The 27,700-nt window shown below is 36.5% G+C and overlaps 1 protein-coding gene across 4 annotated transcripts in view; it reads left to right on the top strand.

The window, feature by feature from the left end:
* Nucleotides 1-27,455, top strand: part of ACSL4 (acyl-CoA synthetase long chain family member 4) — a 37,501-nt gene extending 10,046 nt beyond the window's left edge. Inside the window, exons 2-17 of one of the 4 annotated variants that reach the window (XM_051630355.1) lie at nucleotides 580-639; nucleotides 9,922-9,969; nucleotides 12,705-12,944; nucleotides 13,258-13,435; nucleotides 15,112-15,221; nucleotides 15,309-15,447; nucleotides 16,111-16,261; nucleotides 17,366-17,489; nucleotides 18,319-18,390; nucleotides 20,099-20,238; nucleotides 20,702-20,874; nucleotides 21,075-21,149; nucleotides 21,364-21,555; nucleotides 22,115-22,229; nucleotides 22,935-23,092; nucleotides 24,951-27,455. In XM_051630355.1, coding sequence (XP_051486315.1) covers nucleotides 12,717-12,944; nucleotides 13,258-13,435; nucleotides 15,112-15,221; nucleotides 15,309-15,447; nucleotides 16,111-16,261; nucleotides 17,366-17,489; nucleotides 18,319-18,390; nucleotides 20,099-20,238; nucleotides 20,702-20,874; nucleotides 21,075-21,149; nucleotides 21,364-21,555; nucleotides 22,115-22,229; nucleotides 22,935-23,092; nucleotides 24,951-25,108 — 2,013 coding nt within the window. In that variant the 5' untranslated portion in view covers nucleotides 580-639; nucleotides 9,922-9,969; nucleotides 12,705-12,716 and the 3' untranslated portion in view covers nucleotides 25,109-27,455. Of the gene's footprint in view, nucleotides 1-579; nucleotides 640-9,921; nucleotides 9,970-12,593; nucleotides 12,945-13,257; nucleotides 13,436-15,111; nucleotides 15,222-15,308; nucleotides 15,448-16,110; nucleotides 16,262-17,365; nucleotides 17,490-18,318; nucleotides 18,391-20,098; nucleotides 20,239-20,701; nucleotides 20,875-21,074; nucleotides 21,150-21,363; nucleotides 21,556-22,114; nucleotides 22,230-22,934; nucleotides 23,093-24,950 lie in introns of those variants that run through there. The other 3 variants (XM_051630356.1, XM_051630353.1, XM_051630352.1) reach the window with 3 other exon arrangements.
* The last annotated feature ends 245 nt before the right edge of the window (nucleotides 27,456-27,700 follow it).

The raw sequence follows: 27,700 nt of genomic DNA, 5'->3' as shown, positions 1-27,700 counted from the left end.
CAGGATACCACTGGCCTTCCTGGCCACAAGGGCACATTGGTGTCCCATGAGTAACCTGTTGTCCACCAGGACTCTGAGGTCCTTCTTCATATAGCTGCCTTCTAGCAGGTCAGCTCCTAGCTTGTACTGGTGCATGTTGTTGCTCCTTCACCAGGTGTGGGACTCTACACTTATTCTTGTTGAACCTCATTAGCTTTGAATACTGGGCTGCTGAAGCTTTGCTGCTGAAGCTTTTAAAAGCAGACTAATGTCATAATGCTGGTTTTAATCAAGAGTAGATTTTAAAACTTTCTGTCAGGCTCAGTGTTTTCCAGCATGTTGGATTGGTCAAACTTCTGAAGACACTTGGAGCACAGAATTTAGCACTCGAGGATGATAAAGTAGGTGGACACCTGGTGGTGTCCCCTGACCTAAAGTAACGTACAAGTACCAGGTGGTATTTTGCAGTTGTACAAACAGTATTGGTAGCAAACAGCTCACAAAGCTCATATTACTAAACGAGGAAAACAGTCTGGTTAGATATGTTTATAACCTAAGAGATGCCAAGATTTTTCACTTTTTAATTTTATTCTTTTTTAGATTTTTTCATGAATATTGACCTACTTACCTAGAAACGTTTGAATTGAAGTTGCATTATAGGTAAGGAGTGACTTGGTTGTTTGTATGCTACTGAGCAGTAAGACTGACAAAAACTAGGGATTGGGCTCTTCATAATCCTTACTTTGTCCTACCAAATACTGACAGAGTTGGAGCAGGGTCTGTGTATTTTTATGTTGAAAGTGCAGACATTTTCTGACAATGTTACTTTTTTTAGTATTGTTGCATTTGTTAAACTAAATGATATCTTCTTTTTACTACTAACCATAAACTGCTGTTTGATACACATTATCATACTAAGGATTTTTCTGCGCCTTTAAAAAAAAAGTTCCTAAAAATAAGTTGGAAGAATGGCCAACAGCGTCAGTTTCCTCTCCAAGCTTCCTTCAAATTTTGTTAAGTCAAAGACCACTTTACTGTCTGTTTAGTGCTGTACAGTTTCTTCTGCAATTCCTACTGTGACTTCTGCTTTACTCATATTAAAGGTGATGTAGTTACCTAATCAAGTTGTGCCATCAAGCCACCTGAATTTTAGCTGTGGGGTTTGCTACAGATAGCCATGTACATTTTTTTTTATGTCCTCTGAGCTGGTAAGCCTCAAACAAATGCCTTTCAGGAAGCTCCATGTCTGTTCTCATATGTTTTGCTGAGGGGTTGGACATATTAGCCCAGAAACCATCATGTGATAATATGGTTATGCACCTCTGTGGTAAGAGCCTTCTTGCTCTGTGCTGGTCTCTGCGTCCAGCTCAGCTCTGAGCACATGATACTGTGACCCAATCCTGTAAGTATGTCCTCTGCTGATTTTGCAGCTCTGTTTTGCACAAGCTACTTGGCTATTTAGGTTAAGAACATCAAAAGCTGCCTGCCTCTGAAATTGAACCACTTAAACAGGCACGTTGGGGTCTGTAAAATAAGAAGTGTGATAAATGTGCATGCATGTGTAATAGCAGTAAAGTTCAAAACTTAGCTGTTTAAAGCTGTCTCAGAGGTATTTTTTTCCCCATTTTTTTAAACTTCATTTCTCCAAGAATTGTGCTAGTTTCTACCTTGTTATCCTGTCTTAGTATGAATATTTATGTTGGAGCAACTTTTGCATTGTTTTCCTGTTTTGATGGTGCTACACTGCTCAGAATATTGAACAGAATAGTTTTTAAAGCTATTAAATTTAACTTGAATCTGCACATTGCCTTGTAGGAGAAAAGGTACTGAAATTTGTTTGGTCATCTCCCTTCCTCTTTGAAGTGCAGATAAAATCAAAGAGCTATTATGACACAGTAAGTCAGTAAGATTACCTTCCTTCGTAGAAAATGCTATCACCAGTGTTGCCTCCCTTCCTGATGGGTAAAATCCCCAGCTTCTCTCACCTTAATTGGTATATGCTGCATTGAGTTGTTTATCTGTGTACAAGTCATCCCCAGTCTATACCTCCAGGTTTTCCTTAGAAAAATTAATACTTGAGTTGCCAAATACTGTTATTAAAAGAAGTGTACCCTAAAGATATCTCTTGTCTCTCACAAAGTACATGAAGCTAGCAGAAAGCAAGTCCAGTCACAAAAAGTTTAGAGTAAAGCGAGCAAAAAGTTGCAATATGAAGTCCTGTCTTAGGTAAATCTTTACTTATCTGAGAATGCCAGATGTTGATCTAGAGATGACAGGTATCTAGAGATGAATCTATGTATGTCTGGCTAGAAAGTGATGGGTTAGCTTTACCATGAACCAAGCAACACTGCTAAAATTTTGCATTAAGACAACAATAACATTCATGTCCTTAAACATACAAAAGACATAACTTTTTTTCACTGGAGAACACCGTGTTTCTGCAAAAGATTAAAATATGCTTGCTTCCAGTGCTCTCAAACCATTTTCCTCTGTGGCTTAACTAGTTACACAATTTAAATGAAAAATAAGAGATGACTCATGCTTCAAATCTCAGAGGCCACCATCTCAAGTGACCGTGGGTGGGAACAGTTTTCTTAAACTTGTATTTTTTAATTGCACACTCTGCCTGTCAGAACATCTGCAAGGAAATAATTTCTTCAAATTGCAAATAAGAAAGCCTAATCCTTTTTGCTTAGTCACATAAAAGGGAGGAATTTGCATTTGGGTGTGAGCTTCTAAAAGAAAAGGGAAAGTGTATTTCCCAAGTTTGGAGCTCCTCTTGTTGACTGTCCCCACAGAACATTGAAAAAACCCCTTAGAACTTTAGAGAAATCTTGCCCCAGCCCGCAGCACAGTTTTAGGTAGGGAAAAGGCTGCTAATGCAGTACAGTACACAAGGAAGAACATTTGCTTCTCTTCCCACCTCCTCCCCCCACCTTTTTTTTTTTTTTTAAGTATATAATTAATTTCACTACCTAAATTATGACCAGCGTCTGAGAAGAAAGCAACCTAATGCTGCCACTGATGACAGATGCTGGAGTTGTTGAAAAGCAATAAAGGTAAATATAAAATTGGTGGCAGAATTCCTTGTCAAAATGGAAGCTGAAGAGAGACAGGTTTTGTGAAGTAATACAGAATTAAATTTAGAACGTTAGTCTGTTAATTTCACAACAGTTGCTGTTGGCAAGATATTTAAAAAGACATATATAATCTGCCAGGATAACTACAGGAGAAGCTGTTATAGTCTCTTATTGTGCCTGGATTTCAATGGAATCCAGAAGGTTAATATTCCTGGACTCTCTCCATAGAGCATTAAAAGGGATTATGATGATCTCTGTCATTACATTGCATGTTTGGCTTCCAGACTCAACTTGTGTTCATGCTCTTTAACATTTTACTCCGAGTTGCTCCTTTCACGAGAAGGTTATTACAGAGCAACACGGCTGGATTTCAGGAAGCTTATAAATAAAGGAAGTAGCTAGTAGTGACTGACTCTCCTCTGGTCATGTTACTAAGCTGTGATCAGACAAATCTATTAGTTAAGTCCTATCTAAAAAGAATTACTCTTTCTCAACTTTCGTTCTTATGTAGTAATAGCTTCATGTTGTTATTCTATTTTATATTGGGAAATGCCATGTTAGTTTTAAGTATTTCTAATACGTCACCACAAGAGTATGTACAATTCCTCCTAGGTCATGCTGTACAGATGTTTGGTAACATACTGGATTTGAGGCCAGGAAATAAGTGTTAATATTTAATCTATGCAGCTGGGGTAATGTAATTCGTGAATTATTTTGCCTTGTTGAGTAAAATGTCATTAACATTTATTGAAATCTAATACCAAGACTTGATCAGAGTCTGAACTTGAGTGCATGTTACTCCAGGAGTCGGTGAAGCATAACCATGATACATCAATTATTTACTTTTATTGTGCCCTGAAAAGGCAGGGAAAGCTGAGTTCTTAACTTCTCTGTTAAGAGAATACCTTCTGTTAAAAAACAACCTCAGCTTTGAGTAAATTCCTGCTTTATGTCTGGTCTATTCCTGCATCCATTCCTTGCTGGGTAAGATGAAATGATGGCCTAGTTTACAAAGTCACCTGGTCCCTTTCAATGCAAAGTAAAACTGCTTGACTTAAACTACCACAGAACATTAGACCAGTTTTCAGATGCCTGAATTCCACATAGAAAAAATTGAGGGAATATCTTCAAATTCAGTGTGGTCTCACTTGTGCTTTTGCATTGTTTTGCTTCTCCCTTTTCTAGATAAAACTGCCTTTTTTTGGCCTATAATCAGTATCCTTGATCACATCTTATGTTAGAATTGCCCAAAAATGAAAATGTTACACAGAATGTTTATAAAAATGAGGTTTGAATGCTTCCTTCTCATCACATATTATGCTAGAGAATGCACAAACAGTCCATGATACAGACCTATGCAGAACAGTAATACATTTTGTTTTGTTTTTAAATTTTTTGTTTTGTTGTTTTCATTTAACCTGCTTCATTTGGAATGCTTAAAAATAAAACAAAGATAAAAGAGGGGAAAACATGTCCAGTCTCTACTTTCAAACTGATACCATGTAAGTGAATGTAAAGATCTTCTGTTGTAATATCCTCCAAAACAATAGGTGCAATAACAGGCTTTGAAATTTATCTGAAGTTACCTGATATAAGAGAATAGCTTGAAAAGCATGAACTTACCAAGACTGTACTGAAAGGAGGCATGATTTTTATAGGGGGAAGCAAGCCACAAAACTTATTTTCTGTAATATATGAAGCTGACTCTAGTATAAATTGTGTATGTTTTAGGGTACTATTTGATTTGGGGTATCCAATTTATCAGGGACAGTGTTTGCAGGCAAGAAAAACGTTTTGGAAGATGAGGCAAACAGGGCTTTATAATTGTAGGTCTTACAGGAATTTGATCTTCTAGACTGTATAATTCAGCCGTCTTAGGAGAGGCCACTACTTTTGTATTTTTGCAAAGCAGTTTACTACTGAGAAAGAAGCAGAAAATGGAAAGATGATGGTAGCTTAAGTCTCACTGGTTGGATCATCAGAGCCATGCGAGTCACAACCTTTCCATTGCAAAATGATTGCATAGCTAAACACAGAACTTGTCAGTCTGTCCATTTTGTATTATATGAGGGAAGAAGGAGATTATCAATTCTTATTTGACTGTTTACATAGCTTTTTCTGGAGAAGTTTCATGGCCACCTGTCATCTAAAATTTGTCCTTGATCATGCTGCTTGTCTTTTCATATGCTTGTTTGAAAAAGTGGAAACAGTATGATTGCCTATGTTTGCTGTTGAAGCACCAAAGTGTAATATTTGCTATAATCCCCAATGAGATTGGGGTATATGTTGAGGGGATCAGGCCTGAATTAAATATTTCTTTGTAAGTACAGATTATGCATTTTCTTTTTTAATTTTTGTGCCCATTAGTCCAAGTCTATTTTGTAGATGCTGAGGGAGTTTTAGGTAATATCAGGATTTTTCATTTGCAGACTTTCTCCTATTCCACCCTCTTCTGAAATACTGTCTGTCCAAGCCACCAGTCCTTACCATGTTCATTGACTAAAATGACAGTGAAACTTAAGGATGCCTCTCACTAAACTTCCCTTACCACAAACATGTGTTGAAACAGCAGAGTTAGTATGAGTTACAGTGACTGCTCTCATTCATAATGTTGCAGCCTAAATTGGACTGACTTGAAAACTAGTCTGTCCCAGGCTTCTGATCCAATCACATCAAAACCAGTTCAGGTGGATATGTGCTTGTGAGAGAGGAAGCATTGGAGTGAATGAGCCTCAAGTATTTACAGTGCAGATTCTGGGTAGAATTTAACAAGGCAAAAGTAAAAGAGGTGGGTCTAGAGAAGTACTTTCCCAGTTCAGTGTATTCTCAATGGACGATTTTCAGTTGTGGAATCTTGCTTTGGCCTTTTATCTCTTCTGCCTTTGGGGCACACAAACAACTCTTACCCTTTCACCAAATATTTGCCCTTCCATTACAAGATTAGGGGAGAGAGTTTCACACCAGTCTGTTAGATAATTGAGAAATACTGGGTAAGCATGGCTGGTCTGGTTTCCATTATAATAGTTGTTGCAGCAACAGATGTCTGATACTTGATGCTTACAAATTGCCTTTCTTTTTTGTTGTTCTGAATGACAAAGTGCTTACCGGTTCTGAGGTAGTAAAACAGAGTAGGGAATATAAAGGACAACAAAATTTTTCCTGAAACAAAATAGAAATCTTGTGTTTGTTTAGTAGCTAGGTCATATTAACTACTTTTTAAGCAGTAGAAACAAGAGTTCCTTGTACTACTTGTGTTTTTGCTAAGCCAAATAGAACGTACATGCTTAAGCAGGGACCCTCAACTCTTATCAGGATCTACTATAATGGACTTCCCCTCTCCCTGTTTTTTGGGACATAGGTACTGGTATTTATGCTGCAGAGACTCAGTTCACAGGCTTTGAGCTACTATTGCACTGAGAGAGCACAGAAGTACTTCTGAAACCTGCTGGTGTTTGATTAGATTGCCTCCGGATTTTTCATTGCCCCTTGACGTAGAGAATTGTGTAAGAGGAAAATATGTAGAAATCTTCCTGTGAGAAGGGAACAAATGGGACCTTGTGTACTTTCTTTTCTACCATGAAAAACTTGCATTAATAATGGCAGAATTTGTTTTCATAAGAACACTTAGGATTATGTAAAAACCTGCATAATTTTCCTTAGTTTTTCTTCTTTTGATCTTTCTAATGCCTGAAAAGTTGTAACGAGCTACAAGTCTTCTAACTCCCTATTGCTATTTAATCACAGCCATCTCATCTGTAGAAGTGCTCTCCAATTCTTGTGTGCAATGTGTATAAACCTGGAAAATAAAAATTTGTAGAGGGTCTGGTAGTATGTACTCATTTGTTTTTTGTGTTTAAGCTTGTTGTATCTTCCTGGCAATGTGATATTTTTGTCTTTTTGTAATTTCTTTTTTAAATTCTAGCCTCTTTCAGGTCTAGTACTGGGAAAAAAAATCTAGGAAAGCTAGATATTTATTACATTTCCTTCTAAAATCTGACTCCCAACTAATAACCCATATACTTGCTCAGGTCAACTCACTTTTTTTTTTTTTTCCTACTGTGTAAAACCACCTCTCCCCTTACAAATTATGAATGGTTACTGTGCTTTCCAGACTCTTTAGATTTGCCTGGATGCTAGAGAAATTCCAGAAATAGGTCTTACTTATTTATAGTGGATAGTTTGGGAAGATTTCAGGACTTCCTGGAAGGAGTCAACCTCGAGTACTTATGCTAAAGCCAGAATTGTGTCTCCATTTGAGGTTGGCAAGAGCTCGACTGCAAGGAAACCAGGACTTCCTCAAGAGTTGTTTTTAAACTAAACTTCTGGCTTTGCAGATTCCAGGTTTTCTTCACAAACTAGAATATAGAATACTACCCTTCTCCTGTCTAGTATAATATTTTGTACTAGAAGATTTTTCTAAAACAATGAAAAAAAAGCATTTTAAAAGTTGCAGTTGATGTTTGAAGTAGATTGAAAAAGACATTATTTTCTTCTAATCATGCTATTACAGAGTAAATTGGATCCCTGGCAAGGCTTTTAATACAACAGGAAGGACAACAGACACTGTTACTCATATACTTTCATTATTAAACCTTGACAGTGTTTTGGACTTGGGCTAATTAAAGACTTTCCTAGCAAAGATAATAATTGCTGTCTTATTAAATTTAGGATACATTTTCTAGCCATGGGTACTTCTGTATGTTTTGAGTTACACTTAGAAATTCTAGTTATGCTGGGCAAGTTTCTGGGTAAGAGTCTGTTCTACTTGAATAGTTAAATGGAGAGAAGTTTAGGGTATTTCCATCTCTGTGAATAGTTGTTTCTAGAAGTAGAAAGCCTCTCTCTGTTCCACACACACTCTGGCTCTTAAGTAGTCTCATAAGCTTTTGTGACGATTGAAATATATTTTTCTATATAAAAAAAAAAAATAGTTGTCACTTGTTTCTTATAGATTTTTAGTTAAATGAATGAAAAGTTTCAGAGAGTGGAATGTCTCTTCTGTGCTCTGATTTCAGACTTTGTTGTGTGGCCCTGGCTGCAGGTCAAGAATATAATGTTTAATATGGTCTGTATCTGCAACTTTAATTGGGGATATCGAGATCAGATTATAGTCAAAGAATATCTCTTCCACCTGTGGCAGTCTGTAAAATACAGTGTCAGCACTTGTGTAAGTGTTCACATCAGTTGTTTTCTGTAATAAGCTTGGACTCTAGAAGTTTTGTAAACACCCATCATGTAATAGAGTAAACCTCATGGGTGACATTTCTAATACAAACACTAACATATCATTGTAGATGATTACTGAACTCTAGTGAGTTACCATTTAAAAATTGCTGAGGAAAATCCATGGGAGATACTGAAGACACCGCTATCTAGGAGAGAAACTACATCTGTTTTGGTTTGGTTCTTTTCTTAGCCTGTAGTCATGCCAGACATGCACCAATTGCTGTTGCTGGGAAGGTGCATTTCCTATATCAAGCACTGGAAGCTCTGCCTTTTCCAAAATAGATAGATAAGTATCTAGTGTAGACTTGTTACATTGCACAATTAAGATAAATAATGAACTTTGCAAGTAAATATAAAATATTACATACTCTAAATATTCGAGTATTGCATCACTGCATTATTTTGATAGAGTGAAATTTGTCATAAGTGTTGCATTTTCTTTTATTTGTGAGGAAAGAGGAAGTTTACTGAGAATGTAACAGTTACACTTGATGAACAGGTAAGCTGGCTTGCCTTGAAGGTATCCTTCATAGTGCATTGATGTCAGTATTGCACCTCATCCTTTCTTTTAAAACCTAATTAAACTTAAATTAGAAATTAAAGGTATGAGGTGTAATCTGAATAGCTAAGTTTGGCTTCTAACCAAATGGTTAAGGAGATGCTTTCCCAAGTTCAGTATGTCAGTCTGTTATGCATTATCTTTTAAATACTATAAATATTTATTCATACAAATATTTATTTGGCATGAGTTTGGGATGGTCCTATTATGGATCAAAATCTCCTACAGCCACATGCAAGTGCCTGTAACACTTAAAAGCATTATTGCACCTCTTATTCTTTTTTCATATTACAAGAAAAAAAATGTTTAGGATAATTTAATAAGGGATGTTTAGCACAATTTTGGTCTGTAAAAACTGGTACCTTGATTGAAATCTTAGGTTTATGGGGAAGGCTAATAAAATGTGACTGTCAAACAGCAGTTAAAAGTTTTCAGTGTATAACACCAAGTGGTCCAAGAGAACAATTATGCAGGAGACTTTTGGAAACAGAGTCTGGCTAATTACACATAGGCATCTTTTTCCCCCCTCTGGTCATAGGACCAATGAAACATCACTGCCTGCCTAATCATGCTTTTGTTCTGTAAACTTTCCTTTTACCTCAGTACCCAAACTCTATTCCATGTTCCTGACTATTTTGGGCAATGTATGCTACAGATACTTCTGAGGTAAATGTTTTTGTTGATACTCACCCATCAAGAATGATACTTCTGCCCTGAAACAGAAGAACAGACCCCAGGGAATCTGAAAGTCTTTCTTGCCTTTTTAAAAAAAATTAATTTAATTTCACTTCTGTTCATACCTTATTCAGAACATGTTTAAACAGGGAAGGTTCCCATAAAAATCAAACTAATTTTGGGTAGCTTCATCTTTATATGTACACTAGTTTGCAGACAATCTTTTCCAATATAATTGCTCTCCTCTTGTACAGGTAGTGTGTACCACCTTTGCCTGAATTCACAAGCTAGTCTTGAGGAGCATTAGGGTAGAAATTTTAAAGATTCTTCCTTTCTGCAAGGCAAAAAAATTCCCAGCCTCTAATACTACTTTTTGTTTGTTTGTTTTCTGTTTTAATATAGGTCTAATAGACACTGAAAAAAACCCTAGTCACCAGTGTCAGAGACCTTGTAAGTATACCTGAGTGTGTGTCAGTGTCAGTTTGTACATGAAAAGAAAAAAGCCAAGTTTGTCTTTTTGGGATTTATTAAGTTTTTCCAGCTGATGTCTATTAATAATTGGAACTGATTTTTTTCAAGACATTTTAAAATGACCACAAATGTGTACAAATTAGCTATGTTTTTGTAAACACTTTAAAAAGTATTTCAAATTAATCTGAAATTTCAAACTAGAAGAAATGCAGTCTTTAACTTCTGATAATGTGAATGTTAACATATCTGGCTACAAATATACAAAAAGTGTTTGTACATGCACTTAAAATTCAAATGTTATTTCAATTGGATGCCACTTCTAGGAGAAAACATTTTCCCATTAAGACCTTTTTGGCTCTACTTCATTATTTCAGGCGATATTTTGAACATTTTTATATTTTAGCATGTTAGAAAAGTCATTCCAGTAAACTGCAAAAGTTCTTAAATTAGCTTTTAACAATAGATTGAGTTTTGTTGCTTAGTCAGCTTGTAGAGCTACTTATGAAAAAGCTACTACTCAGCCTGAATAAAAGCTATAGTACTGTATCATTAGATTAAATTGGTCACCTTAGTCCAACAAATCTGCTTTTTATCCAAGGCATTGTCTCTGGTCATATGCTTTTTCTTGGAAGGTAGAGAGCAGTGAGTTCTCCATGGGGTTTATTTTCATGTGTAGCTTTGTGTCTAATTATGGGCATGGACTGAAGTTTTCTTAATGTAGTCTGAGCACTTGTGGCTGGCTTTTGTTTTAAATACATGCTCAACTGCTGCTTTTGGAGCACTGAATTAACTGGTATGAAAATATCATGCAAGATTTGTAATATAAACCAGTAAACCTTCATTTTAGAGAACTGGAGCTTAGGGAAGTAAAATTATATCTCTTCTGCTGAGGTTTGCCTGTTTCATGATGATAAGGTTAACTGGAGCAGAATAAGCATATACATTTTTAAAAGTATCAAGTATTCTATTTTTATAAAAAGAAATATTCAGAATACTCTTTTTTCTGAACAAGTCTGAGCTTAATTTAGTACATTATAGAATAAAATTACTACTGAATGTATAGATTTAACTAAAAACACTAACATGGTGATCATGTTATTTTAAGTATCTGTAGATCTCTTACACTATGTTAAGTGGTTGATATGGCCTACAACACAACTGTAGATTTTAAAATTCCTATTAAAAAGCCCAACAACCTACTAATAGATGTAATAATAGATTTCTGTTATGCTGTTAGTAACAGTTGTGTTGTTTAACCTGAAATGTTAATCGTAGTCTCCCTCATAACCTGAGGGTGGCAAATATATTAATAAAGGTACATTTTGAGGTGTGTCCACGTTTTTCTAATTCTTGGTGGAGCCATGAAAATTTCCCTATTCTCATCCATTAAGATTCCCTCCACAGAAGGCTGGGTTTTGCAGTAAGCCAGTCAGTGTTACTGGCTCCCCTCTGTCTCTGAGGTGCTGCTTTTCTGTTGGTGTGCCTTGGCCTTTCATTTTTCCTGTTCATGATTTGTTTGCATGCCATGTTTACATCCCATCCAGACAGATGGCATTCTCAAGATAAAAACCTACGCTTTACGTGCCAGTGCAGACTAGTTACAGACCAGCTGGTTAGCCACAACTGTGGTCTGCTGGGATGCACCTTCAGGCTTTATTCAGGCCCAGTTCTCTTTAATGGGAAAGGATTTCTGACACGCAGACAAAATTCTGCCAAATTGTGCTTTATTTTAGATTGGATTAAATTGGTCCCATTGGATTCCATTTTCCATACCTGGAGTTCTGAAATGCTTATATTGAACTAGTTTTTCAAGGGGGAAAAGCAAGTTTGTAAAATCCCTTTCCAAGGGTCTGACATTCATAGTTGAGAAACAATAGATTAAAACTTTGCTTGCTGGGCAAAATTAATAAAGCAATTTGGAATATTACATATAGTCTTTTGAGGACTCTGTATCAAGATACTTCTTAATCTGAATATAAGTTGGTATAACATTCTGAAAAGCAGTAAAGAAATTAGTGTATCTTTGTAGTACAAATATTTAAGGGGAAAACAACTGTTGACCTTTCTGGTAATTACGCAATTGGAGCATTACACAAGTGGCTTAAACACAGTATTATGATGTGAAGGACAGACTTCTCCTCCACAGCCCTGAACTGCTCAAAAAGAGATAGGGAGGAAAAGTCTGTGAAAAGTAAATATTTGTGGATGGAACAAACAAGTATGGAAAAGATTCATCCTCTTTTGCCTCCAGAGCAGTACTCTGCTGTATCACGCCATGTACGTGCCTCTTAAAACAGTTACTTCAGTCTCCTTTGTCTTGATGCATTTGAAGTGAACTCTTTGAAGAAATAAAACTAACAGACTGACTGTAATATTACTAATTTAATTCTTTTTTTTTTTTTTCCCCTGCTCTCTGCTTGGCTCTGGTCTTCACCCACAGGTGTCCACTGTTGGCTCTCAAAGGTTACTAAAATTTTAGCAGCTGCTCTGAAACAGAACTACCTAAGCTTCACTTACTTGCTTCTCCCCACACCATTCTGCACTGCTGCTCTGCTCTTGCCTGCTTCAGAATATAATAAGATTTTCTTTTTTAAATACCTGCCATGAAACTTAGGCTAGAAGTTCGTGCCATTCTCTTGCTGCCTGTGTACTTGTTAATATCTGTATACAGTGTGCTTGTATTTATTCCATGGTATTTTCTTACCAATGCTAAGAAGAAAAAGGCTATGGCAAAACGTTTAAAAGCTAAACCCATCTCGGACAAACCTGGAAGCCCCTACCGTGCTGTCAGTCATCTTGACTCACTAGCAAACATAAACATTCCTGGAGCAGACACGCTGGACAAACTGTTTGACCATGCTTTAGCCAAGTTTGGGAAGAAGGACTGTCTTGGGACCAGAGAAATACTGAGTGAAGAAAATGAAATGCAACCAAATGGAAAAGTGTTCAAAAAGGTAAAACTTAACAATTTTGTACTTAATTCTGATTTGGTTTAGAGCTGCTTTGCATCTTGCTTCAACAATGGAGGTCTCCTTAAAGCTCTTTCATAATCATCATCTTATGATATAAACCATCCATTTTATAGTAGTTAAAGAATAGCAGCATGCAGGATGCACTATTTATTCTACTTAAAGAAAAACCTAACTTCTTTTTTCTTTTAATAAGTGGCAGTGTGTGTGCCTATGGTGTGATGCACCAACTCACATAAGCTTGTAGAGCTGTACCAGCAGCTTCTTGGCATCACAATGTATTTATTTTGCTCACCAGTTAATTTTAGGAACTTACAGATGGTTATCCTATGAAGAAGTAAATGAGAAAGTGAATCGTTTGGGGAGTGGACTGACTGCCCTGGGACTCACCCCAAAGAGTACTGTTGTCATATTCTGCGAGACCCGAGCAGAATGGATCATTGCAGCTTTAACCTGCTTCAAGTACAACTTCCCTCGTGAGTGCTCAATTTGTTTGCTTCCAGTGTATTTTACACCCATTTCTTGGCACTGGTTTAGCTTTTAAGTATTTTGAATTTGCCAGTCCTGTCATTGATGGCATAGTATTTCATAAACTTACTCTGCCTGTGGTCTGATTCTTAGAAGTTTTCAGTCTATTTCATGCATTGTAGAGAGCCCTAAAATTAACTCACCTGTGCTTACGAGACTGTTTTTTCTGATTTTACTATAGTAATCTTCTAGATGTTAGAATGACAGTACAGTTACTATAATTTTTTTTTAATACTCCGAAGATTTCAGTAGTTGTTTCTTCCCCTCAAAATGTAGAATGTTTTTATAGTATTTTCTGTCTGTATCCCGACTTATGAATCCAGAACATGGAATGGTTATTAGGTGCAAGAAGAATGGCAGAATAATCAAAAATAATATGCTAGTCTGAGGTGGGTTTTACTGGGTGTTTTTTCTGGGGCTTTTTTTCATTGTTGTTGTGGGGCTTTTTGTTTGTTGTGGGTTTTGTTTTTAAACAGGGTTTTTAAGCTGCTTGAGTTCATTACAATTAGGTGTGTGGGGTTTTTCTTTTTTAAAAAAAATTATTTAAGCTGTCAGTCTCTAATCTGACTTAATGCATACAGACTTCTTGGTGAAGTGGCAAGACTGAGAAGGTCACAGAGTATGCAGAAAGGCTGTTAAGAGGCAATAATGGAAGAGCTGACATTGCTATTGAAGTAGAAGAGGACAGTTAATTGGGTCTTGATCCTCATGCTTTGAGAGGCAGGAAGAATCGGCTATATAACAATACTCTTTTTGTCCCTTTCACATGAACCCTATTTCACAGGAATATTAAATTCCTTTGACAGTCTTTGAAGATTAGAGTTTGAGATAATGGACACTAAAGGAAGACTTTTTTTTCAACAGAGATGATGGGAAGGGGTGAACTCCTTGGTGTCTGCAAGACCCTTAATGGCATCACTGTAGCCATTCAGGGTTAAAAATAATCTTGCAACATGAAAAGCAACCTGATTGCTAAGTCTGATACTCTGCCTTGCCCCCATCAGTAACTTCATGGGAACAAGCAAGTAGCTGACACTGCTGAAAGAGCTGCTTGTGCAAGTGCAGAGCTGTGACTGGTGCCCTGCCATGTCTGAGTGTCACCTCTCCCCGTGTTCTGGTTGCAAAAAGCTCAGGGAGACATGCATTCTCGGTCACTTACTGGACGATTGTTAGGGTTTGGAGGATCTCTTTAATTTCTCCTGTAGAATAGACTAGACTATTTCAGTTGGAAGGGACCTACAATTACTACCTAGTCCAACTGCCTGACCACTCCAGGGCTGACCAAAAGTTAAAGCACGCTATGTTAAGGGCATTGTACAAATACCTCTTGAACAGCATGAGGCTTACGGCATCAACCACCTCTACAGGAAGCTGGTTCCAGGGTCTGACCACCTTCTCAGTAAAGAAATGCTTCCTATACAACTGTCCTCATTCCAGAGGTCTCTTGTGGCATAAAAATTTGATGTAGAAAAATGAAAAGCTGTTTTGTCTTCTAATTATAAAATTCCCTACTGAGCTAATTTAACCTCCCCCCCAATGCTTGCTGGTGAGCTAGAGCAAAAGCTTTTACATTTAGTATTACTTTAACATTTCTTTCATGTTCTCCCTCTCCTGACTGTAACAGTTGTTACGTTGTATGCCACCCTGGGTGAAGAGGCAGTTACCTATGGTCTCAATGAGTGTGGAGCATCGTATCTGGTCACTAGTGTAGAACTTCTGGAGAGCAAGCTTAAGGTAATTTGGTACCAGCTTCACCTGTTTATAACCCCCCCCTTTTATTACAGTGCAGTTGGTGCTAAACATTTCATTTCTCTTCTATAGACTGCACTGCCACAGGTCTCCTGTCTTAAACATATAATTTATGTGGACAAGAAGACTATCAATAAATCAGAATACCCTGAAAATATAGAGATTCATAGTATGCAGACAGTAGAAGAGCTGGGAGCCAAACCAGAAAACTGTAAGTTAATCACTTCAGAGAACTAATCAAGCAATGTTAACAGTGAAATCAGACCTAGGTTAAGAGGGATGTGTCACAGAAAAAAAACAAACCCATGCAGGTCTCTAACACAAAGGCAGTGGCAGATTGCCAGTTCATCCTCTGGCTTCCTTTAAATAAATGGAAAATTTGTTTAATCTCTATTTATTGTCCTTCACCTTTGTTCAAGTGTTAGGTATTTCAGAATAAAACTATTTTTAACTTCTAAACCACCACCAGAATAATTTAAGAGTCTACCTTTGTTTTAGAAAGTGAAATAGAATCTGGTGCAGTGTTCCATTATCTGCTTTTACCTTTATTAATTTTCACTATTTTTTCTTAAGAGGAGAAAGCATTCAAGGCTGCTATTTTTTTTTTCTTGTTGGTTTGGAAGTGTCTTTTTTCTTAGCCAATCTATAGCTAAAAAGCACGTTGACCAGAGGAACTTTCTCTAGAGCTTTCCCTCACTTCCTCTTAACATCTGCATCCACCACTGACTACTTGGCAGCACACTGTGCTTTGCCTGTCCTGAGGCACCTGTTCCACAGTGGTTCATGAGAAACATTTTCACATTGATTAATTACAGAAATAACAATTTATAAAGTAGATAAAAATCAATAACAATTTCTCTCCTACATTTTGTAGCAAGCATTCTGCCAAGCAGACCTGTTCCTACAGACTTGGCTTTAGTAATGTACACCAGTGGCTCTACTGGGAGACCTAAAGGAGTGATGATGATGCATAAAAACTTAATAGCTGGAATGACAGGACAGTGTGAGAGAATACCTGGACTGGGGTAAGAAGTACTCAGTTGTCACGTGTATGGAGAGGTGAAACAGAACCTCCAAAATTTTACAGAAAGTCTGTTGCTGGCATCAGGTGTTACTAAATTTATTTGTTTTATTGGTAGCCCACTAATCTTTTATTTATGAGAAATACATACTGTGTTTGAGACCTTACCCAGTTGTTTGAAAATTATGCCCTTCTAGCTCTTCTCACAAGCTGTTTCTGCTTTTTTATTATTATTACCCTTAGCTTTAGGTCTGTGATGGACTTTTGCACTCTTGTGCATCAGAAGATGCCACCAGATAAAGAGATTCATCAGCTAATCAAACTTTAGATGTTTTCTGGCAGCTAGAATCACTTTAGGAAATCTGTCAGAGCCTACCATGACCATTAATCTAGAGATGCTACTGTTGGATAATGCATATACTGTAGAATCTGCTCAAGTGTACTTCACTGAAATGAGCAGAAGAGTAATAAATTGTGCACTGGCAACAGCAAAACCAACTGCAGACTCCCTCACACTAATATTTTGAGGACATTTTTCAGGAATGTGGGTGTGTTTGTCACTGCATTCACTAAGGGTTATAACAGCTGAAATAAGCTATGTTGCTAAACTGCTTTGGTGATGGGATATAAAACCAGTTCTGACTTGATGCTGAAAGCTTCTGTTAAAGGGAAAGATCTAAGTTCTTCTTGAGAAATCTCTGAGAAATTATTTCCTGAAATAAACCTCTACTTCAGTGATCAGCTCTCTTTCTACTAATATATTTTAGAAGGAGATGCTGTTAAGGATTTGTAAATAATTGGTGATTATTTTAAAACAAGTGATTTCATCTTCTTTTGTGGTACCTGGGATGAAATCTCCCCCAAGGAGCAGAGACAGCAGTGCAACATTAAGGAATCTGATTTTTTCCTAGAAAACAAGACAAATCCTGTAATTCATACTGATTCCAGTAAAGCAGAGTTTTCCCCATTTTGTTTCTGAACTGTGGGTTTGAAATTTGTGATCTGAGTCTATCGAAAAGTAATAATTAAGCACACAATAAAACTGTTAACCAGTATTTTCAGTCCAGTTGTGCATCATCGTTAATTAGATAATCCTTTCCTTTCCTAGACCCAAGGATACTTATATTGGTTATTTGCCTCTGGCCCACGTATTAGAATTGACAGCAGAAATTTCTTGCATCACTTATGGCTGCAGAATTGGCTACTCCTCTCCACTCACGCTATCGGATCAGGTGAGGGAGGAGGGGGAAGACTAAATTTGCTTTTGCAGTCTGCATTCTTCTCTCCCAGCTATCCTCTTTCATTAAAGAAATGCTGATGTATACGATACATGTCAGAAATCTAATGTAATTTTTTTCCAGAAAATGAATTTTCCAAATTAGCATTCCTGGTGCACTGTAGCAGTGGGTCGTACCATATACATTGCATTACAAACTTTACTTTTATGATACTTGGGAAATCCAAAAGGAAACCTAGGAACTGCTTATAGTATTACCCACTGGATAGCAGGATAAAAAACTATTAATAGATTAGCTGAATGTAAGGCTGTTGTTTAAAGTGATAGTAAAGTTCTGGTCTCACTTTATCAGTTCTTTATCCAGATGTTGTATATCTTCAGTTTAGCCTTTTGCTTTTTCCCATTTAACCATTAAGATAAGTAGGAGTAAATTAAGCTGGAAAATAATGTTTCTGTATGTTTTGCTGGTAGAGATTGCACCAGGCAAAAGAAACTCCTGGAGGAAGATGGAGGAGAAAGCAAGTGCTAGAGGGAGGAAATAAGAGAGAGATATACAAAGTGGACTTAGCCAGGTTGGGCTTGTAAAGCATCTGGTATTTTGGTTGAAATTCTTACTAATAATTACTTTTTCCATCATAGTGTGTGTGTGGGAAAAACAAAACCCAAAACAAAACCAAACATGCAGGAAATATTTTTTGGAGGGACAGAAGATAATTAAACAGATTACATGCTAATATGTATCTCCTCTTTTTTTTTTTTTAGTAGTTTTCTATAGAGCTAATTTATTTTTCAACTTCATAAATTGACTTCTTTCCTTATTACAGTCAAGTAAAATTAAGAAGGGAAGCAAAGGAGACTGTACTGTACTGAAGCCTACACTGATGGCAGCTGTGCCTGTGAGTATGCAGAAGCAGATGTTTAGAAAAAAAAAAAGCTATCTTCTTCATGCTAGCAAAACCTATTTACTAACCTTTGTTTCTCTTTATGTGTAAGTAGCTGTCACTAAGAGGAGAAAAGCAGAAGACAGAAATTCCAATTGTCATTGCCTGAACCAAGTACTGATGCTGCAGATGAGCACAAAAAATATATATATATGCGCTAAAGCCAGGACCCTCTTCTATCCTAAACTGTAACTGTGTTTTAACAGTTACAAGTAATGTTGTACTGGGCTGCTGATACAACAATAGGATACAGAAAGTCTTTTGACATTCACAGTCTGAAACTCCTCTTTGCCCAGGAAGAAAGCCAGAGTAGCTTTGGCTCAGATAGACACAAAAGCTACAGTTAATTCCGCTTTAAAATATTTGTCTAGCTGTTGGAAATGTTAGATGATACTCTGCAGGTAAACTGGGCTGAAAAGAGTGTACAGTTTTCCTGAAATTTTAGTTTGTTTTAATCCAAATCATGACGACTTGAAGGAACTAATCAAAAGCTCTAATGAAAGGGGTTTCTAATAAGATCTTAATATTTTGATCTCTGATACTTCAAAGTCCATGATTTTTATAGCTTTCTTATAAATTTTAATTTGACTTATGTTAGAAAGCACATAAATACTTCAAAGCTTTGTGCTCTGTAACAAACTTGAAAGAGCCAATCCTTAGACTTCTGTTAAATACATTACCCATCTGAACACTAAGTTCTGTGTATTTTAGTGATCATAAGCTTATTATTTTAATAAAAATGAATTTTTTGTCTGACAGAATCATGGTTTTTCTGTCGTGTAACTAGAATTACTGCAACCACATTGTTTTGAAAGCTGAAAAATCTTCTCCTGGAAAAGGAAGTGGTGAAATGAAATCTCTTGGTTCATTCTTTTGTACTTGTCAGTTGCCTTGGATAACATACAGCATCAAAACTCATAAGGATGATAAATTTTGCATGGCATATTCCAGCCTTTAGCAAAGAGCTTTAACTAAACTTGAATTAGAAGTACTTTCTAAACCAGTTTGTCACACTTTAAGTACAGGTTAAGGTGCTACCAGTAATGAAAGCAATGTAACATAGCAAGTTTTACTATGCTGTGGTGCGTTGACCAAGGTTTGTAGTGGTGGTTGACAGAGAAGGTATCTTCAGAATGAGGGGTGGAAAGTATTTTTGAAACCAAATCCAAGGTTTAGAAAGATGTTTGTAGAAATGAAAGGGGTACCATGAATTAACTGCAATTTGTCTGAAGATCCACGATGGTTACTCAGTTACTTGCCCTTGACTTACCTGTTTGCCTAATTGAAGGCACGTTTTCTCATATAAGGTTATAGTGCAGCATGAGGTTCTTCCTCTCTAGTGATAGTGGTGTGAGGAGAGAAGAGTGAATAGAGAAAAGTGAGGCCAAGTCACTTGTTTTTTACTGCATTTTTGATACTTCATTCCACTCATTTCAAATTGCTCCAAGCTTCAATGGTCTATAAATTGTCTAATTAATCACACATTAAAAGCATTACAGTTAAGCATTGCCTAACCAATGATACCGACATTTTCACTCTTACTGTAATATCCATTTTAAAGGAAGATGAATAGGGTTTTAAAAATGTTTAACATGGAATTTAATTTACACGTGGTAGTCTATCCTATGTGGTAATCTTCCCTGCTTTTTTTAACACTTTGTAGGAAATAATGGACAGAATTTATAAAAATGTTATGAGTAAAGTTCAAGAGATGAACTATATTCAGAGAACTCTGTTCAAGATAGGCTATGACTACAAATTGGAACAAATCAAGAGGGGATATGATGCACCTCTATGTAATGTGTAAGTACAATTCATGGTTCAAGTGTACCTATTTTTTTGTGATTAGTTGAGACAGTCTGAAAGAAAAATCACGTAAGCTATCCAACATCAGACAGTTCTCATCCAAGACGCAAATATGATCTAATGACTAACTGAAATAATCCACATTCTTACTGGAAATAGGCAAGATATTTAATGGTAGGAATGACTAATCTTCAGAACAAATGACTACTTAGTTTTCATTGGACTGCTTTTTTTAGTAATAAAAACTGGAATGTTTGTTTAGTTGAGTTACAGGAATTCTGCCATCTTTAAGCGTTACGCAAGATGTAACATTTTTAATTATCCCTGCTCTCCACTAAAATCTGAATGATTAACTTAATTTTTAAGGTGCTCCAAATAGGAAGGAAGGAGAAGGGTTTAGGTATTTTATAAAAAAGTGAGATGAGTGAATGATTTTTAATGCTTTTTTCCTTCTTTCAAGATTATTGTTTAAAAAAGTAAAGGCACTACTGGGAGGCAATATCCGTATGATGCTTTCTGGAGGAGCACCACTCTCACCTCAAACACAAAGGTTCATGAACATCTGTTTTTGTTGTCCTGTTGGTCAAGGCTATGGACTAACAGAAACTTGTGGAGCAGGAACAATTACAGAAGGTAGATAAAAGCTTCTGGAAATACATAATTTAAGATACAGATATGTATGAGGGCTTGGTGGGTTTGCTTTTTTGTTAAGTCAAAATAGCTGTAGTTCTTATCTGTAATAAAATAACTTGAGATAAGCTACCACCTTACTTATGTTTGAGTTTATATTCAAATGACCAAAATCTTTGTATTCTCCTTGTTCTCTCCCTAAGTTGCTGATTACAGCACTGGCAGAGTTGGAGCTCCCCTTATTTGCTGTGAAATAAAACTGAGAGACTGGCAAGAAGGTGAGAGTATTCAGTATTTTGATTTCATAGTCACTTAATTTAACCACTGTTTAGCTCATTTCTTTGCCTATCTGGTTCACTAGGTGTAAAATAGGAAATAATTTTATAACAGTCATCAATTTGTGTGCATTACCTTCAAGCTGAAGTTTCAAAATACTATCTTGGCAGAACATACAAGTTACAAATAATCATGTGGGGATTTTCTTCTTTTCAGGGGGCTATACTAATAAAGACAAGCCTAATCCTAGAGGAGAAATTGTAATTGGTGGACCTAATGTCTCAATGGGATATTTTAAAAATGAAGAGAAGACAACAGAAGAGTTCTCCATTGATGAGAATGGTCAGAGATGGTTCTGTACAGGAGATATAGGGGAGTTTCATCCAGATGGGTGTCTGCAGATCATAGGTTGGTCTCAGTTTTTTATATCTTAATATATTACAAGATCTTGACTAAATATAATTATAAGCATGCTATTAATCTTGTTGGCTTTGCTACTAGCTGGCTAATCTACTTAAGGTTACCTGCTTGCAGAATCAGTGTAAAACACATTCCCAGAAGTCCTCACAGCTGTAGAAAAATTTTGGAAGTGATGCCATTTCCCATGACACTATCACTATCTAAATTTAGCACATGGACTTTAAAGAATTTTTTAAAGAATTTTTAAAGAATTTTTTGCATTAATTGCAAAGTTTGAAAATCAGAGTCCCCATAGCTTTCATAAAAATGGTGTGACAAGAAACATAGTGCTATATAAACTTTTTTACAGAGCCTTTATAAAGTTGGCAGAATATGTATATGCCATTAGTGGCTTTGAAACATTAGTAAGATACTTTAATGTTTAGTAAGAATCTTGCATAGCATTGCACAAAATATATATAATAGTGGCTTTGCAAATGAGTCTGTGGAAATGCAAAAATTTAAATGGAACAAGTTGGTTTTTTTCTCCTTCACACTTGACTTCTAGATCGTAAGAAAGACTTGGTAAAACTACAAGCAGGAGAATACGTATCTCTGGGCAAAGTAGAGGCAGCACTGAAGAACTGTTCATTGATTGACAATATCTGTGCTTATGCCAAAAGGTAAGAGCAGTATTAACTTAGAAACTCCATTTAGAGTAAAGATGAAATATAGGCTCACTTCTGATGTACTGTAGTTTTCTAAAGTTTCCATTGAACAAGTCCCCCTTACCAGAGTACAAGTTACAAACAGCATCTCTGAAGTAGCACAGATGCCCAGATTCCCTGAAACATGAAGAAATTGCCCGTTTTTCTGTGGGCATTTCTCTTATTCTAATACGCTCCAGTTTCATCCCATCCCTTCCCCAAACAAGTATTATTATATTTCACATGTATTTTGTCTTTCTGTCAGAATAGCAGAGAAAAGTTAATCTGGACACTTTGTGCCTGATCCAAAGCTTTCCACTGAGTTTTGGAAACAGTCCTGGTCTCTCCTCTTTGTCCCCTCAACTTAACTGCACTACATGAAGGGAAACTGAAAAGAACCAACCAAACACAGCTGGGAAGCTAAACTGAGATATGCACTTGTGAAATGACAGCAGGGCATGGTACCAGTTGAACCTAACATTGTAAAACCACTTTGAATACCTTTAAGCCATCAGTTTTGAAGACTTAATGTACAAGAAGAATTCTGTATACAGGAAAAAGTACAGTTCACAAAGCACTGTGGATCTGTGTATCTAACATCAAGTAAGCATTTTACACCCTAAAATGAAAATCTCAACTGTTTGGATCTTTTTTCTTCCTTCTCTTGCCATCCTGTGGTAGTGACCAGTCTTACGTGATCAGTTTTGTGGTTCCTAACCAGAAGAAGCTGATGGCATTAGCTGAGCAGAAAGGCATCAGTGGAACTTGGGTAGATATTTGTAACAATCCTATGATGGAAGCTGAAATACTGCGAGAGATTAAAGAAGTGGCAAACAAGAGTAAGTAAAGCAGAATATTGTGCTAGCCACAGTGCTTATCCAATAACATTCTTCAGCTATTCTCACTAACTGCTTTTCCTTCTTCCTCTTGCCTCTGTATCTGCCAAAATTTAATAATTTAATCAGAGGCAAAGACGACATGAAATTGTTGCCTATTATCCCAGGAATTCACATACTTTTTGGTCAGACTGACTACTTTGCTATTTTAATTTTTCTAAAAAAAGTGAGATTTAAAAAAAAATATCTAGAATTTAGGGACAGGTTGCTTGTCTAATATGTTTAAAAATAAGGTCCAAAAGATCTGACAAATTAGAAGGAAAGTTTCTGGACGTTTGCTGCTAAGAAAGCTAGTTAAGCAAGATATTTCAAAGCTTTTTTTCCCCCATGTAATTTTGTCCCCTACAGCTTTAAACAACCACAGTCCTTGTGGTTTTAATGGATTAAAAGCCTTCTGTGGCACTGAATGATCAAAAGCCTCATCATTCCTAAAAGGGACTAAAAATTAACAAACTGACTGGGGAAAAAAAGTCTCTAAACCACTTGGCACACCACAGAAGGAAGTAAACTGGACTTCAAGCACTGCCTCTTCAACTTCAGAGAGGAGAATCTGCCTTTTGAAATGCAGAAAATAAGAATGAAAACCACTACTAAGTCTTGCCTTTAAAAAATAATTAAGAAGAATATCAATCTGTAGGTCTCAGACTTGTTTAAAAAATTTAATCCATGTTTTTCTATCATGAACTGGACAAATTACTATCCATATAGCTTTGTTTATTAAAAAAAAAGTCTTTGCTTATACATTCTACCTACCTTCTTGATACTAAGCTACCATTGCAAAACAACTAGTTTGAAACTTTTCAAAAACTATTTTGAAGAGATCATTTTCATTTCTAGTGGAACATAATGCACCTTCCTCACGAGCAGGTGCGTATCTAAATAAGATGGAACAGTACATTACAAAACCAGTTTGATGTTAGAGACAGAAGGGCTCCTAGGGACAGACTTGGAGCCAAAAAGCCCAACTGTCTGACCTCTGCTGCCACCCAGAGGTCACGCTGCCTCGAGATGTCCTAGAAACTCAGCTACAAGTCTATACACGTGGCATCCTCTTACAAGTCTAGATGCACGTGCTGACAGCCAAGTCCATCAAGTATTGCACACATATGGCAACTCCCTGTCATGTTCCTGACGTCCCTGCCCTTTTCCCTGAAGCAGTTATCTACCTCCCTTGCTTACCCCTCTTTGGCCTAATGCCTGGGCAAGACACAGAAGCAGGTTGGTTGCAATGAGGTTGAGCATGTGCCAAGCCACTGCTTCCAGCTGAAGATAAGGGACTAAGGTAACAAAAAATACAGAGAAATCCTTTATTTTGAACTCTAAACAAACTCTTAAGAAGGAAAAATTTGAGTAAGAATCATTCAAGCATAGAAAGTATAGAAGTACTTCATCATAATTAAAAAATTTAAGCACATCTGTCTAGTTTGAGTTCACTGAGTTATTACTACATTCCTTAAATAAAGATAAAACTCTAGATTTCAGTGCATCCTCCTATGACAGTAGTCTCAGATCTTCAGGCTACACATTCATTTGTTGCAAGCTTCAGATTTTGTACCATCACACACGATATAAGCTGTAAGTAGAGTGTGTTATTAGAATATCTGCACACTGACCAGCACTCAGCATTGGTGCAAGATTAAATTCACTTACAGCCCTTCTGTAAGGTTGCTTCATTAAGTAGGACACCATGTTATACAAGCTACAGGATGCTGCTCATTCAAGATTTTTAGGTAGCCATGAATTCATATTTAATTTGGCTCTGTGATCATAGTCATGCTTTTGTTTCTTCTTGTCCCTGCAGTGAAATTAGAAAGGTTTGAAATACCCATCAAAGTACGATTAAGCCCTGAACCATGGACCCCAGAGACTGGGTTAGTAACCGATGCTTTCAAGCTGAAAAGGAAAGAACTGAAAAACCATTACCTCAACGACATCGAAAGAATGTACGGGGGCAAATAAACAATTTACGCTGACCAGACAGTTGTGCAGATGGTTCCTTCTCATGCCTCAATCTTGTATGTCTCTGTATACTGTAGATATCACATATTCAGAAAATAACACCAAATGGATGAAGGTTTCTATAATCTCTATCAAGTACAACAGAAAACATCTTAAGACTCCAAATTCTTAATTACTAGCAGATTAGACATTGATGGTGTTCATAGAGTTTCATGTGATCATCTACAGTTTTGAGACAGACATCATTATGTGAAGCAGTATGACCTGGTAATTTTCTTGTTTCTCTAGCATATTCAGACTGCTAGCAACATCTCTCAACTAATTCTGAAGTCTGGCCTATATTTCAAAGATTAAATTTAATGTAAATGTGATGATTCTTCTGTCATAATAAGATACCTAGCAGGGGAAGGGAAAAAAGAAAGTATTTAAAGTCTACCCTGCCCTATTTAAAAACAAAAACAGGACAACATTAGTCAAGAACTTGCTAGAGATCACTAATAACACACTGCTTGAGAATGGATTAATTATTCTGCACATCAGTTTGTATCTTGAATATTTACAGTGCCTAAAAAAGAATATAAAGTACACTTACTGAAATGAAGGTGAACTGAAAAGCTTTCTAAAAACAAGTTTCATTCAAGAGTGCTGGATTAACTATTTCAACTTCCAGCTCACCAAATACGTTTTTACTTGCCACTGTATTTTAATGAAAGCAGAGCATTCCACTAGGGGACACAGCATGAAAGAAAACAAAGACTTGCACTCCTACAGGAGGTACTGATGAGGAATGATCACCTGAATGCAGAATGCAAAACTTGCCTCTTGACTGGCAAACAGTGAAATTGATGGCAATCGTCTCTAAGCAGATTCAAAATTCAAGTGAATTTTGTCATTTAGTTTGTTGGCTTCTTTGAGGATTGGTTGGTGGTTGTTTTTAAGGTGCTGATCCTCTAGATCTTCACATACATTGCAGTAATAGTACAGGTTACCTGTATGTAATTTAGAGGATCAGGATCTAAATGTCTGTATTCACTTTATGAAGGAGTATTTCCGTTCACCTTTTTAATATGGTAAGCATAAGAAGGCAACCAGAAACCTACAGTAGTTTCATATAGTCTTGTTTTACTTACAGAAAAGTAGTCTGTGACCAGGGCATCTTTGTTTTATGGAACTCATGAAAAGGGACAAATCACTCTTTACCGAAATTAATTATAAAAATGTTATCTTATTAACTGGAAGTCATAGATGTGAAGAAGTGAGAAGATACAATTTAATAATAGTTCATCATTTTGTGTGCAGAATCCTGAACTGTGTCTTCTTTTGAACTGTAACTGAGCTCCTGCATCCCTGCTGGCTCTTCACACTTGAACTATAAATGCTGTAAAAAGTGGAGGCTCTTGATACTGTTCTACTTTGCACTTTCTTAATCGTTTTATATATGTTGCTTACATTTTGTACAGCTGTGGCCCTCGACTGCTATACATTACAAATTGATTTTAAAAGTATTTATAGATTTCTATTCATAATATTTGTGTTGTGTATATGATGGTTAAGAAGAAATTATTTGGTATTGTCACTGTACAGAAAGTAAAATTTTTTTACAATGCTTCTCTTCAACATACTAGCTTGCAATTTCAGGGCAAGGTTCTTCTTTATGGCATGTATGTGTGTATTTCTTTTTTGCAGTTCAAACAGATTTTGGCAAAAATAAATCATGGTTATTTACTCATTAACTAAACCATCCTTTCTCCTTGGGACCAACTTCAGTCTCCCCACATGTAACTTTCTCTGGCCAGTCCAGAACACTGCCAGCTCATCTTCCAAGAACACCGTGGGGAAAGGGAAAATCTAGTGTATAAAGCTGACTGTACCTAGTTGTGCGTGGAACTAAAACAGTTACTAAAAGGAATGAGGAAACAACTTTTCTAAAACAGAAAATTATTTTTTTAAAGACACATACAGTTGGTTTATGACAACAGAAACAACTTCTCATATAATATTTTTCAATTACTCTGTCCTAGAACCACATTACTGATTTTTCAGTGTTTAAAGTTGATCACTATTAGATAGCCTTTAGTCAGCCCATCAGCATCACAAAAGTTAAATACATGTGAGAAAGTTATTTGCACTTGAGTCTGTCAGGAGGTTGTACAATTTTTTTTTTTTTAGAAACCATGAATGTATTTATATGAAATGTATTTTATCTAGAGTGCAGGTATCTTCTGTGTCTTGGTTGACTAAGGACTGCTATTTTCAATATATGTATACACACATAAACAATGTTAACATTTCAAAAGTGGAATACAGTTTAAATGGTTCAACAAGTTTGTGTTCTGAAATATCTTAATATATTGCACAAGTTGTCTCTAGTTATTGTTCCGTGCCTCCCATGTTCTCTGAGCATACCTTAGAAGGACTTCTTAAAAGGACATGCTACAGATACTGAAATCAAAGCCTAGAGTGGGCCTAGTTTTCCTTTTAAGAAATCAACCAAATGTGGATGTGCTGCAAAAGATAATTTGATACACATCAGATTTTCAAGCATTTTTGAAGAAGGGAAGGGATTACATCAGACTGCCTTCAAAGATGGGG

Source organism: Apus apus, chromosome 12 (genome assembly GCF_020740795.1).
Source record: "Apus apus isolate bApuApu2 chromosome 12, bApuApu2.pri.cur, whole genome shotgun sequence".
In the NCBI taxonomy this organism is placed as follows: Eukaryota; Metazoa; Chordata; class Aves; order Apodiformes; family Apodidae; genus Apus; species Apus apus.
This window is presented reverse-complemented; position numbering and strand designations above follow the sequence as displayed.